Genomic DNA, 15,139 nt, shown 5'->3' on the forward strand with positions numbered 1-15,139 from the left:
GGTATTAATGAAATATGAAATTAACATTTTCTTTTCTATTGAAAACTTATATAATAAGTGGAATAAAACACTTGATGAAAAGATAAAAATGTATTAATTCATATCTTTCATATAATTAGTATTGTTGAATTCCAACTTATTATCCGAGGAGGACTATTAACAAATGTAATAATTAATAAAATGTAGAGCACCCTCATAGACATGGAATCAATTGACAACAATTTTTGTGAAAAAACAATAAAATGTTGGGCAAGAGTGGTTGATCCACTAGTAAAAGAAGCATTGGCCTCACAGAAGTTTAATTTGTGTGCGTGGGTGTGTTTTGAATTTCCATAAGATTCAGTGAATGGGCCAATTGGCTTTCACTTTCAAGAAAGTTAGGAAAGCAATCAGATTGAATCCAAAGAAGAAATATAAATAGAAGGGGCTTCCGAAGAGGACATGCAAACAAATCCTTATCATCCACCACAGCATCTTTCACGTGATGACAATGTCTCTTGTTCATGGCATTTGTGTGACTGACTGACCCCTCCCTCCTTCTTATCAACGTATCTTCTGTCTCCTTTTTATTCCTTTGACCTTTGTCCTTATGGGAATACATATTATATAATAATATAGGCATACGCTGAAATTACAATTTCATCTATTGTCGAAATAATAATAATATAAAAATGGCATGAAAGGCTCGAATTTCCCTTCCATACTCTCTATTTACTAGTGTGTCATAAAGAACATATTTGGTGAAAAAAAGAAAACCAAATTATGTCTGATTAATAATCGATTTCTTGTCATTTTAAGTTTTAGTTTTATTTGTAGGGTGTCTTTGTCTACTTTTAGGAGTTGTTGAGTAGCATTATTGTTTGCTCATGCTTTGTCCTTGCAAGAATTCCACTTGCTTGGGCCCATCTGCCCTCTAACATCATCATTTTTCCCCATCTTCCCTTTTTCACATCTTTTACCTCTCAAGATTTCAACTCTTTGAGAAACCAATGCCCACACATCATATCACTATTTGTATTAAATGTCTAGTTATGGGCTCCCCACAAATTCAACTATATTTACTAATGTTGATGGGGATGTTTTTATTTTTTATGATCCTATCTATCTATACTACCACCTTTATCTCATAAGGTAATTAAAAGAAAATTAATAAGATTTTTTATTTTTGATGTCGTTTTATCATTAGGTTAAAAGCCATCCCTATATTTAGTATTGCATTAAGATGGGTATTAATTTGAAAATTGAACTATACTATTGATCTCTTGTATGATGCAAAAGCTTGAGCATTCAAGTATATGAAAAAAGAAAAGAAAAAAGAGGTGTAATTTGGATTTTGATGATCTGCACAGGCAATAACTGTTGATGTTGGACATTTATTTTCTTACAGCTATTGATATTTGTATATTAACTTTGAAGAAAATTAATAATGAGAGTGTGTTATAAAGTCATCCTATCCTCTCTCTTCATGCGCATCTTCTACAGTATGATGCTAAGTTTTCTATAGTGTGTTACAATCACATCCAGAAACATTATTTCTTTTTTGTTCTTAAATGGCAATTCTGAAACTGAATTATAACATCTATACTTGACAGAGATAAGGGAGGCAGCACAACAGCAATATGGTCATAGCCTTTCAAATGCTTTGCAACTTCAATTCAACAAGACAAATATAGAGTAAAAAGAAGAAATTCATTCTCTAAAAGACCCAGTTATATGATCATGTGATTAGATTAGTATCAGAATTTAAAGCAATCAAAATGCATCATTTATATACTTTCCATGTCTCTAAAATTATCCCTTCACATGCAAGCTTTCCAAATTGCGACGTAAAATAGGGATTGTTATCATATAAAGCCAAGAGACTTTATAATCCTGTAATGACACATACAAATAGTCTATATTGTTAATAGCTGTAATAATTAAAACAACACACAAAAATAACATATAAACATATGTATTATATATACTTGGCTCTAGAAAATGCTATAAAATATTCGAAGCTTAATTGACTTCAAACTAAATAAATGAAAGGAAAATATTTGAGCTATTAATCAATGGTGTAAGTGCCGCTTTATCTATATTTGTTTTTTTAGGAATTTAAAAATAAATTATAACTAATATTAGATAGTTAATAAAATAAGAGTTTCACATATTTTTTAAGATTTTATTTGATAACTTGAGATTATTGATAAATAAATCGAGCTCAAACTAAATAAAATCTAATTTCTAATTTAGATTCATGAGTTAGCTCGTAAAATATAGGGTAATTAATTTGATTATTTAATGTCGTAATTTCTACTAATCATAATTCTAGAAATATCTATTTGAAAGTATGGCGCGTGCAAATGGTATGGCCAATCCATGTGAATTGGGGGAAATGGGAATCGGTTCGCCGCGTATGGACGGCGGTGCATTTAGCAGATGGGATATCGGTGGGACCCTTTTTTCTCTCAAGATTCCCCTTGACATTTTCTGATTTTCACGTTCCTTCCCCACTTTCTTTTCTTTTCTTTTCTTTTCTTTCGCCACCAATCTCAAATTCCACTTCCTGCCAGATTGCACTGTTGTCCTTTCTGCCACTAGTGCCCTTTGTTGGTTTTCTTTTTCTTTCTTCTTTTTATATAAATTTCCGGATTTTTATCATTTTCAAGAACCCAGATTCCTCAGATTATCAGGTGAGAGAAGATCAATTTAATCAAAGCTTATTCGGTGCGTTTTCTTATATCTTTTTTTTCTTTCTTTCTTTTCTTCTGAAAAATGATTAGCAAAAAAAAAATATATATATATATATATATATTTAGAGAAACAAATAAAACACAACTCAGAAAAATGGATAAGGATGAAGAAAAATTCGTCCATGTGAAAAGAGAAATGCTTTAAAAAATAACATAAAAGAAAAAATGCAAGTCTAAGTCAGTCGCATATCATATCTCAGCAGAAGATAGGCCTAAGAGGATTCAACATAGTAGTCAAGACACGACCTTAATAAAGGCTTCCTTTCTTTCTTTTTACATCTTCACGTGAACAAGAACATTTCTATTGAACAAAATTCTGCACAAGTGACTTGAGATATATCCTGACAAATGCATTCTTTTTATATCATCCATTAATACCACCTTTTTTAAGGTCCTCCACAAATTCAATATTCCTGATACTCTCCCACTAACTGGAGATCCTTGCCTCTGCCAATATATAGGGCATATATATTTTAAAAGATATAGAGAGAAAGTAGCTATTGCTATCACCATCTGCTCAACTAGCAAGATACTGCATAGTATCTATCCATGAACAAATGCCTCAGGTTTCCATCCTTGAAAGACCAGTAATCATATTTCACAGTTAAACAACCACGTCCTCTAAAGTAATTCAAAATTCCCTTGCTCAGCCCCATCCTCAAATGTAATGCCTTCAAATTAATGTCCAATGCTACTTCCATAGCATTTTCCATCCATGCCAATGAAATAATTCCACCTAGAGAAGAAAAGTTCCATTATCACCATCAGATGCAGATTTCTCCACAGATAGCAACGGTCCTTCCGAGGAAAAATTAATCACTACAACATGCTTCATGTTAGTTTCTCTAATCAATATAATACAACAACACTATGCACTTTATTGTTGTTAATATAAGCACCTATTACATTAAAGCTGCTGCTGCGCTGCTATTACACATATGCAGATCCCATACATGATTACGAAACAAACCAGAAAACGAGATAATACAAGTCGGAGCTGATCATCATTTAGAGAAATCATTGTCATAAATCAGAATTAATTTAGGATCCCAATTTAAGACAAGATACGTGAGATCTAGACACTTCCACAAACAAGTGCTTCAAGTATTTTATGTCGAAGTTAGCATTTGTAGTCGGCAATAGCACTTCAGTTAATCAAGAAATTGATTTTAGTATCAAAGAACAATGAGCCATACACAGCCATAAGCTTGCAACTTTTGAAGCCACGCCATATTCAGCTATCCTATTTTCTCATCCCTGGCCAAAACTCACCAATCGGGCAACATAATCGGCATGAGGACATAATACATGTCAGCAAAACAAAATATGCTGAAAAGAACCAAACGGAGTATGAAAATTTTCTGGACTTATTTTCTTGACCTGGCTCCCTGAAACACCACAATGCATGGCAAGCTGGCTTTCCCAGTGGCAAATTTATCTACACTTTCTAAAGGCCCTGCAAACCTCCAAGATGTCCCATATATTGCAATTCCTGTCTAGGAGGATAACACCCCTGCACTGCTCCTCTCCAGATCAAAGTGATACATTTCATTAAAAGAAACTGGAAAAAGACCTCCACAGATCATGTTGGACGAAGATAATATTGGACATTAAGAAGTAATGGCATGAAGAATTAGAGATTTTCTTAAAAACCATTTCCATTTCATTAACAAAAAGCATACATGCTGCCAGTGAAAGTTGAAATTAGTAACAGCTTAATCAAAATTGCTGCCTCCAATGGGCTTAAGTTCTGTACACATAAGCAACTCACTGTTCCATTTTAATGAAATGAGCCGTCAGGAGCTTTGAGACTGAGAAGCCATTGAATGAGTCAACCTCAAATAATTCTTTTAGCTTATCATCACATAGGATTCTCCGCTTGTCAGATGGATCCTTTAACGAGTCCAAAAAAATTTGTAAGATAATGTCCAAGTGCTTCAATTTCATAAGATTTTAAGGTTACAAAGCTAATTAGTTGCAATATCTATATCACGCAATTGCAGGGCATACCAAGAGAGATAATAATGAAGAAAAGAAGCAAAAAATGAAGTCTTAACAAATGGTTCGATACAAATTTAAAATGACGGAACCAATAAGCAGCACCTAAAATAATCATTTAATCATCAGATATGCCAGGGAGCTGACATTGACCTACTTTGCCCTAGGTTGACCCTTTTAATACACTCAATAGGTGTCAACTTCCCTCTTATATCCCACACTCGGCCTTTTATTTTTGGTACTTCTGATAATTTCTCATACCCAACTTTACTTCTATCTCACTAATGTTATTGCCTTTTTACCATTTTGAATGTTTCTTCCTGGGGAAAAGAGGGGGCAAGAGGGGGAGTTTGAGATCCTAACCACCAGTATTAGTTAAGTACCTAATGCTTGGGCATTAGACTGGTGGCTTTACTTTAATTTTTGTAAATGTGAAGCTTATTTAATCTCTAATTTGACAGAGATCAACTCAATGGCTTGACTTGTTAATAGCAAAGGAAAGACAGGAAACTGAATGTATTGTTTGCATAACAATCTTTCTTGGATAATTTAACAATTACCACAAGAAGAAAGTAACATCCTTGATTGCTCCACATTCTCTCCAACTTGAAACAAGAATGGAGCCTATCACTCAAAACATGCACAATGCAAGGCATGCCAAATGACGGAACAGTTTGAACAAACACAAAGGAGAAATTGGAAAGAAATATCATTTAATTCATTCGTTCCACTGACCTCAAAAAAGAAACTGGATTTCCATCAGCAATAAATTGGGCAGTCATAGAAACTCTAACTCTAACTCATGCTTAGTGCAATGTTTAGCACATGTTAGTTGCCTCTTCTAACAAGCTCAAGTTCGTAATAGTCAAAAGCGTTCCCTTTGTCTAGTCAGGCAGTCAAAAATGCAATTGGTTCAAGCTTTATCCAAGCTTTTTCAATATGAATCTAACCAAAACCCAAACTTGTTCATAGCCTCTAATTTTAGTCAGTAGCCTAACTTAGATTTCAATCTTCATTGAACTAACGTATCAGCTACATCCCAGCAGCCTCGCTACCTTCATTTTTCAATATATTAGCAAAGCTACTGTTCCCTACAATTTACTTTTCAGTCTGTCATGTCAATGGTTTCACTATGTCCATCTCAAGGATTCACATGTATATTTCCGTGGACTCTTGTTGCAGAATACAAAAATAAACCATATATGTGCAATTGGTCAGCATACCGTAGTTAGCTAAAATGACAAGATGTGCATCAAATATGCATGGGAATGTCATAGCCAATTGTTCTAGAGAACACCAGATGTATTTTACTAGCATAATAATAGAGTTTCTAACTATGACATACCTGCAGATCATTTTGTTTTATGTATCCCCATATTCGCTTTACAACATCTGCCCGAGATAATTCATTTTCGCCAGTGCCAATAAATTTTACAAGAGGATCTGAGAGTGGAAGGGGAACAAGAAGACCAGAAACTCCTTTCTTCTGGCGTTTTTCCTTCTGTTTTGGCTCATCTGAATCTAAACAGCACAGTTATCACTGAAAGAGTACCAGGGTTTTCTATTTTCTTACATGAGAAGATCATGTAAAATCTGAATAATGAAAGATTGGGTGATAAAAACCAAATTTTAACAAGCCAGCAAGTCTATACTTAGAGCCGAAGTTGCTGCTCTCACCTTCTTCTCTCTGTTGCTTACTTCGTCTCTCTTTTTGTAATGAGTTTTCTGCTGCTGCAAATCAGGATTAGACATTTTATTCAAGCATTAAAAAATATCTTGATGTCTATATATTGTATTCACTTTAGCGAAATGACACAGAAAAAAAAATTTCACAAATTCTCTTTTATTTTGTCAATTAAGACTTCAAGAGAAAAGAGAATTTAGATGATTTTATGACAACAAGATAAAAGCTCTACAGTGTTCTTTTTACACATAATCTACCATGTCAAAAATCATTAGTATAGATAATAAATTAAAAATTAATTTCCTGAAAAATATTGGAGAAGCCCTGACCATGCATTGGGACACCTCTATTCAACTTAGAATCCCTTTATATAGAAACCACAAAGGCGGTAACACAGCTACTCAATCAAAGCAAGTGTTAAATCTAAACTAACTGGAGTAAATTAAGCAGACTAGAGACTTGAAGGTAAAAGCGATAGTGCATACTGCAATCTTGATATGTAATGCAACACCCTAGCTGCAATTAGACCAGAGACAACTAGATGCAAGAGGAAAAACACATGAACCATCATCATCAACAAGTTCCACATTCTGGAGAGGAAGAAATCCCAGGTGCTCATAATAGGTAATTTATTCCTGCCCACTACTTTGTCACTTCTTTCCTAGAGAACTCAAAAAACTTATATAATCATCTAGCTTTAAGTTGAAGCACACTTCTCATGGTTTAGTGAAGAAAATGAAAAGATAAATATTTCAGAAAAAAAGAAAATATCAATTGACAAACTCAATATATACACTAACCATGTCCCCCTAAAATGTTTTATTCATGCATTTTAAAGATACCAAAGGTTCAAAATGATGTAAACTCCAATTCTCTTACATGGTATAGAAAAGGCAAATAGGAATCGAGATGCTAATGTTAAGTGTAAAAGAACATTCCTCATCTCCCAATTATTATGTGAAAGTGCCAAGACGCAAATACAAAACCACAACAAATGATAATAAATTTGGAACTGTAATACCATGCAGTCATAAATAAAGAATAAAAAGATTAGGGCAAAAACCGCAGAGAACAGATCTCCTTCCAGAAATGGGGAACTTCCACATTGACAATTGACCAATGCAATTCACTATCTGAGGATATTAAATCAATATTGGGCATGCTAGTCCCATTCCATTACCATGCTTGACTCATCATATTCATCAAGGATACGGTTCTTACTTTCTTAGAGGTGGCAATGAAACAAAGTGACCCTTTGCACCTATAATTTACACTTGCCCCAACTTGTAGCCCGAAGAAATTTGTTGTGCAGAGGGTGTAAATTAAAAGAACTATTCCAACATACTTGTGATAAGACCATCAACTTTTATGGACTGAGGCATGCAGAAAGGGGAACACATTGCATTGAAAAGCAACTAAATCCTTATCATCATTTTGGTCAAGCAATATCAAGATATCATTCACAAAATTAAGAATTGGAAATTGCCATTGACATCCTTTCAAAATGAAAAAAGTAGTCTTATAAACACAATGCTTACCACTTTTAACCATATACCTCTCTTAAAATAGTAAGAACAGCAGGAAATTTATTTAAATTGTAGTTCTGGTTTTACTATGAAGTATTTAAAATAAGCTTAAAAGAAAGGAGGGAGGACATTAGGACAATGAAATTCACATGTGTGGCACTGAAGTACCTTAATTAAAAGAAAAAAGGTGATTTAGAAACATACCATCCTCCTCATCTAATGGCCATATGTGCTTGGACAACACCTTATTCATTTGAAACATATTAATACAATCAACCCGAAAAAGTGTGCGCAATGATTCATCACATAATATATTCCTTTTATTCTTTGGATCTTGTAAATTGTTCTCCCTGATATAGATCCAAAGCTTCTTCACAACCTAGAAGAGAAATGGTAAGGGAAAAAGTGAATACAAATTGTCAGTCTTAAGAGAAAGAAGCCATCTAAGGAATCATAAAAATCATCCTAAATAATTGACTGACATTACAGAGAGTATCCAAACATCTATACCTCTGTTCTGGCTAATTCAGACTCTCCAGTGAACTCTTGAAGTTGTGGAGAAAGACTGCACAATTTAGTGAAGCCACCTCCTCTTTTCTTTACATCTTTATCCACCTTAGTAGCCCTACTTGATAAGATAAATAATTTAATTTAATTCGGGAATATTAGTTCTGGCACCCAAAAACCATACGCACACACACGCACACACACTATATAGTTAGTACAATTTTCTTAGTTCTGAATATATAATCATGACAATATGTCCATTTACTCCAAAAGTCGTTGTACTAATTAGAGATGATGTGATCATCACTAGTTTTTACAACCGCAACCCAACTATACAAACATAGCTAACAGCCAAAGTATAAGTGATAAATTCAGCAATCGGAGAGCTAATCCCAAAAGGATCACCATGTTATTTTCATTCTGTACAGGTTATCAATAGAAAACATCTGATCTCGATCTCGCATAATAAGCAACAGCAAGCTAATGAAATTTCTGCTCTTTCAGATTTTTGCGTATTAAAACAAAACTTAGAAGTGGCAAAAAATTTCAGAACCTCATACATAGAAAAGGTAAAAGTAAGCAAGAGGCGCCCACCCTCCTTTCTTGCTTCTTTCACTATCCTCTTTCTCCACTGCTTCCTCTTCCTCTTTGTCTCCCTCCTCCTCTTCTTCGTCCTCTTCACTTTTCTCTTCTTCATCTTCCCCTTCTTTTCCAGAGCCATTAGATGCTTCTGACACAGAATCATTACCCTCTTCATCTTTTGCCTTCAGCTTCTCATTTTCTGATTGCTCACCAGTGGCATCAGTTAATACAACAATCAAATACCTAAAACATGCAACTTCAGGAGAGTATCTCTAAAAAAAACATGCACCAACATCGTCAACAAGTTCCACATTCTGCAGAAGAAGAAATTCCAGGCACTCATTATAAGTAAATTTCTTCCTGCACACTACATTCTTTCCTAATAGAATCAAGAAATCTTATATAAATATCTGGCGATCATTTAAGTTGAAGCACAACAAGGCTCATGGTTAACGAAGTGGTTCAGTTTAGAAAATGAAAAAACAAACACTTCAAAAAATGAGAAACTTTAATTAACGAACTCCACATGTATGCTAACCATGTTACATCAAATGTTTTACTTATGCATGGTAAAATGTCAAAGTTTCAACATGATGTAGACTCCAATTCTCGTATGTGGTCCACAAAAAGCCATATAGGAACCGAGGATACTATTGGCAAATGCAAAGAAAAGTTCCTCATCCCCCAATTATTAAGTGAAAGTTTTAAAATGCAGAAACAAAAATCTCACTAATGATAATAAACCTGAAACTGCAGTACCATGTAGTCAAATAAAGAAAAAAGATCAGGGAAAAAATCACAAAGAACAGACTCCTTCTAAAAATGGGAAACTTCCACCTCGACAATAAACCAATGCAACAGACTTGTGAATTGACCATCAATTTTATGGACTGGAAAAAAGTGCAGAATAGGAATAGATATTGCATAAAAATGCAATTTACTCATTATTAATTTGGTCAAGATATATCAAGATATCATTCACAAAATTTACAATTGCTAGTCTGGAATCTCTATCCTTTCAGAATTTTAAAAGTAGTCCTAGAAACAAAATGCGTATCACTATTAACCATATACCTCTCTGCAAATAGTGAACAACAGAGATTTTATTTAATTGTAGATTTATTTTAATCATAAAGTATTAATATAAGCCAAAAATGGAGGGAGAAAATATCTGGACAATGGAATTTACTTACATGGCATTCAAGCATCATAACATATAAAAGAAACGTCATGTAAGAACATACCTTCCTCCTCATTTAATGGCCATATGTGCTTGGACAAAACTTTATTCATTTGAAACATATTAATGGAATCAACACGAAAAAGAGCTCGCAATGATTCGTCACATAATATAATCCGTCTATTCTTTGGATCTTGTAAGTTGTTCTCCCGGATATAGACCCAAAGCTTTTTCACAACCTAGGAGCAAAGTGTACGATGAATACAAATTGCAGTTTTAAGAGAAAGAAATCTTCTAAGGAATAGCAAAATTCATCCTACGCAACTGGACTGACATATAGAGAGTATTCAAACATTTATACCTCTGTTCTGGCCGATTTTGACTCTCCAATGAACTCTTGAAGTTGTGGAGAAAGGCTACACAATTTCGTGAAGCCGCCTCCTCTTTTCTTAACATCCTTATTCACCTTAGTAGCCCTACGTTAAGATAGATAATTTAATTTAGAAATACTAAACCCGGGACCCCAAAAACTACAGATATACATATAATAGTTAGAAATGCCAGAATAACAGATTCTTAATTCTGATTATAGGACCATGAAACTTTGTACCGTTCACACCAGTGATCATTGTAAGTTTGTAACAAATAGAAACCGAAAGCTTTTGGCTATCACTATCCTCCAGAACCTCATCCCAACTATACAAAGCAACTAACAGCCCCAAGTATGAGTGCTGAATTCAGCAATAAGAAAGCTAATCCCAGAAGGATAACCATGTTATTTTCATTTTGTATAGGTTATTAACAGAAAACATCTGATCATCTCATGCAAACATCCATAAGCAACAGTCAGCTAATGAAATTTCTGCTCCTTCAAGTTTTACACACGGAAATAAGACTGACAATCGGCCAAAAAACAGAAACTCATACATAGAAAGAGTAAAAGTAAGCAAAAGGCAACCACCTTCCTTTCTTGCTTCTTTTATTATCCTCTTCCTCTTCTTCGTCCTCTTCCATTTTCTCTTCTTCATCTTCCTCTTCTTTGCTGGGGTCATTAGATCCCTCCGACACGGAACCCTCTTCATCTTCCTCTTCCTTGCCAGGGTCATTAGATGCCTCTGAGTCTGATACAGAATCATCACCATCTTCATCTTTTGCCTTCAGCTTCTCATTTTCTGATTGCTCACCAATGGCATTAGTTAATACAACAATCAAACACATACAACTTGCAACTTCAGGAGGATATCTCTAAGGATAAATAACTAAGAAAATTATATTATATACCGAAACTTAAAAAAAAAAAAAAAAAGCGCAGGTTCAATGAGGAAGCCTTTTTGTGGTAGTTGAAGATTGCAGAAACTATAAACACCCTAAAATAGTCCAAATACTGGCCAGAAAAGGATCAGTATTCATGAGATAATAGAGTATTGTGCCAAAGCCAAAGAAACAGGAGAAGTGTGATAAAACAATCACAGAAAAGTCTTGAAGGAAAAGAATAATTACATGATAAGACAGATTACTGTAGTTTCAAAGTGTATAAATATCAATTGCATTATAGTGCTAAGACAGATTTTTTTATTTTACTTTTTATGTTTTGAGTACAACTAGTATGGAAGGAAGTACTCCAGTTAATTTTGAACAGATACAAAATTGAAGTGGTGTTTTACACATTTGATAAAAACTAATCTAGGGTGATACTAGTATTCAAGTAACATTAGGGTATGCAGAAAATAGTCTTGGCTAATTGAATTGTTTAGAAACCTTTTATAAATTAAACCAAATAGTTTTTTATCTATTTATAAAAAGATAATAAAACCAACATCATATGTAAAAAGGGCTCATTTGAAAAAGAAAATACCAGCTTGTGCGGTTAATGGCCAAATATGCTTGGAGAGGGCCTTATTCATTTGAAACATATTAATCGAATTTACACGAAAAAGATCACGCAATGCTTCATCACATTTTATAATCCGCCTATTCTTTGGGTCCTGCAAATCATTCTCCCGGATATAGGCCCAAAGTTTCTTCACAACCTATAACAATAAGAAAACAGAAAATTGAAGTGGAAATGATCCACAAACTCTAGGCTGGCTTCCATGTATATGAATAAAAGAGATTAAATGTGAAGAGGCGTAGTGTACCTCAGTTCTAGCTAATTCAGAGACCCCAACAAACTTATGAAGCTGTGGAGAGAGGCTACAAAGCATGGTAAATCCACCTCCCCTTTTCTTTGCCTTTTTTGACCTAATTAGTGAAACATAATAATCAATATTTAGCATTATTAATGACATGGTATTAAAAAGAAAATCCAAAACAATGCAAGAATTCAATTCAATTCTCATGTTTGAAAAACAACCGTAATTGCTAAATTTAAAATGTTCTTTTTTTTTTTTTCTAAAAATAAGTAGTTAAAAGACATGTAAGGAGGTATTTCCAGTAAAGTTCTAATTGTTCTCATAAGACATACAAAACATAACAATCCAAAGATGAGTTTGAGAAAAGAAGAAGAAGAAGAAGAAGAAGAAGAAAGAAATTACCTTTCACTCTCCTCACTCTGCTCGTTTTCATCATTTTCTTCTTGTTTTTCATTTTCTTCAGCGGCATCGTTTTCATTTTCATTTTCTTCTTCATTGTGCATTTCATTCTCTGGTTTGTCTTCTTCTTCGTCTTCCTTATTGTCATTCTCCAGGGTTTCGAGGTAACTGTCGATTTGTTCCCTAATAAATGCTTTCCTATCCGATAAATCAACGCCGAAAACTTCCTCCAGTTTCCGGCGGACACTGCCAGCGGTGGCCGTGTTAAGGTCAGAGTCCTGGAGAATTTCGCGAAGTCGGGTCACGAGGTCCGAATCTGAAACCATTTCTTTAGTCTCCTTCGTATTCCGAAGTGGACGATGCTACTCCGGGGTGAAAGTTCAAGTTTTTTTTTTTTTGTTTTCCTTTCCCTTCTCGTGGAGAACACAAAAACTTTTTTTTTTTTTTTTGAGTTTTTCCAGTCCGTTTTCTTTTTTCTCTCGAAAATGGCATGCAGTGGAAGTGTTAGCGAGGATATTTCTCAAAAAAAAAAAGAAAAAGGTATTGAGGGTATTTTCGGAATCATGAGGAGGTTACCGAAACGACATGGTATGCATAAATTTCATTTTTATCTTACAAATGAGGTTAACATATTGCTCAGCTCGGACTAAGCCAATAGGTCCTTTAGCCAGTGGCATTAAAATTGATTCTAAAATAGACATTCTTATGGTATAATAAGATTATGAGATTGTCCAACTATAAATGCAATGGATTATAGTCAATTAGTAGATGCCTTTTATTAATTAACCCATTTTCATATGCTAAAATTATAAATTGTTATAGCATTTTATTAATTCTAATTTTTTATTTATATAATTAAAAATAAACAACTATTAAATTTTAAAATAAATATAGAATGATTAAGAATCTTAATAAAATTAAATATCTAAAATTAGGTTTAATATTATTTATTATTTATTAAATTAATAAATAATCAAATTAATTTGATTAACTAATATATATATAAATTTCTGAGACTTAAATTATCTTGACATGTATGCTTAATTTTTGACACATAATATTTAAGTTTATATGTGATTTCATAAAAAAAAATTATTAAATTATTTATTCATAATTAAACACTTATTATAATGCTAAAAACTAGCATAATAATTATATTTTAATATTACATTAACTAATAAATAGTTTTCTAATAAGATAATGATATTAATTCTATCATAAGAATTAGCATTTATTTATTCATAATTTACATCTCTAATTAAGCCATCACTCTAATTCTAAAAACTAGCATATTAATTATATTCTAATATTACATTAACTAATAAATAGTTTTCTAATCAAATAATAATACTAATTCTATCCTAAAAAGTAGCATATTAATTATATTTTAATAATTTATTGACTAATAAATTAGTTTTGTAATTAAATAATTCTTCTAATTCTAAAAGATAACATTCAAATTATATTTTTAATATTATATTTAATAATAAGATAATTTTTTAGTTATATAATAATTTTTAATCTTAAAAAATAGTAATATTAATTAGAGTAATATGTTAATTTATATAATATTAAATTTAATAAATAAATTTTATATTATTCTATTAATACAATTTTAAAATTTTAAAAATTAAAGACATTTAAAAATAGTTAGTTTACTATTATTTTTAAAAAATTTATAAATCAATATTAAATATTAAAAATTTTATTAAATTAAATCCATCAACTTGATTTTATAATTAAAATAATAATAACGCCGTGCAACGTACGAGTAAACAACTAGTATATATTAATTTATGAGATCTAAATTTTTTTAACATATGTGTTCAATTTTTGACACATAGAATTGTTATCTTGACATATATACCTACTTTTGATACATGGGATTCAAGCTCATGTATAATTTTATAATTTTTAATATTAATTTATTGATTAATAAGTTATACTCCTAATTAAACACGCATTCTAATCCTAAAAAATAATATATTAATAATAAATTAGTTTTCTAATTAGATAGTGATTAGTTTTCTAATCAGGACAATAATATTTTAAAATATTATATTCACTAATAAGTTAATTATTAATTATTTTAAAAAATAGTAATATTAATTATTATTGATAATATTAATTTATATAATATTAGAATTAGTAAATAAATATTTTAAAAATAATTTTTATATTATTATACTAATAAATTTTAAAAAAATTAAAAATATTTAAAAATGTTAGTTTATTATTATTTTTTAAAAATATTATAAATTAATATTAAATATTATAATTTTTATTAAATTATATTTATAAATTTAATTTTATAATTAAAATAATAATAACCGCTGTACAATGATTCTTTGTTTATATATGATTTTTAAAATTTTAACATAGCAAAATTTGAATCC

The 15,139-nt window shown here is 31.9% G+C and overlaps 1 protein-coding gene across 7 annotated transcripts; it reads right to left on the bottom strand.

Annotated features, from left to right (window-relative positions):
* Positions 1-2,851: 2,851 nt before the first annotated feature.
* On the bottom strand, positions 2,852-13,390 carry LOC8283267 (myb-like protein X). Of its 7 annotated transcripts, none has more exons than XM_048374289.1 (13): positions 12,747-13,379; positions 12,351-12,453; positions 12,068-12,242; positions 11,174-11,384; positions 10,574-10,688; positions 10,277-10,451; positions 9,045-9,231; positions 8,454-8,568; positions 8,148-8,322; positions 6,411-6,464; positions 6,079-6,254; positions 4,507-4,628; positions 2,852-3,471 (listed from the first exon to the last, which is right to left on the bottom strand). In XM_048374289.1, the coding sequence occupies exons 1-13, from the start codon at positions 13,067-13,069 to the stop codon at positions 3,414-3,416; spliced, it is 1,989 nt and encodes a 662-aa protein (XP_048230246.1). In that variant the 5' UTR covers positions 13,070-13,379; the 3' UTR covers positions 2,852-3,413. The 7 variants fall into 7 exon arrangements, with proteins under 7 accessions (XP_048230246.1, XP_025013611.1, XP_025013609.1 ...); XM_025157843.2 differs by lacking the exon at positions 2,852-3,471 and adding an exon at positions 3,561-4,261 and having other exon boundaries at positions 6,079-6,248; positions 6,411-6,461; positions 12,747-13,390; XM_025157841.2 differs by lacking the exon at positions 2,852-3,471 and adding an exon at positions 3,561-4,261 and having other exon boundaries at positions 6,411-6,461; positions 12,747-13,388.
* Between the last annotated feature and the right edge of the window lie 1,749 nt (positions 13,391-15,139).

The sequence above is a fragment of the Ricinus communis genome, chromosome 5, assembly GCF_019578655.1.
Source record: "Ricinus communis isolate WT05 ecotype wild-type chromosome 5, ASM1957865v1, whole genome shotgun sequence".
Classification (NCBI taxonomy): domain Eukaryota; kingdom Viridiplantae; phylum Streptophyta; class Magnoliopsida; order Malpighiales; family Euphorbiaceae; genus Ricinus; species Ricinus communis.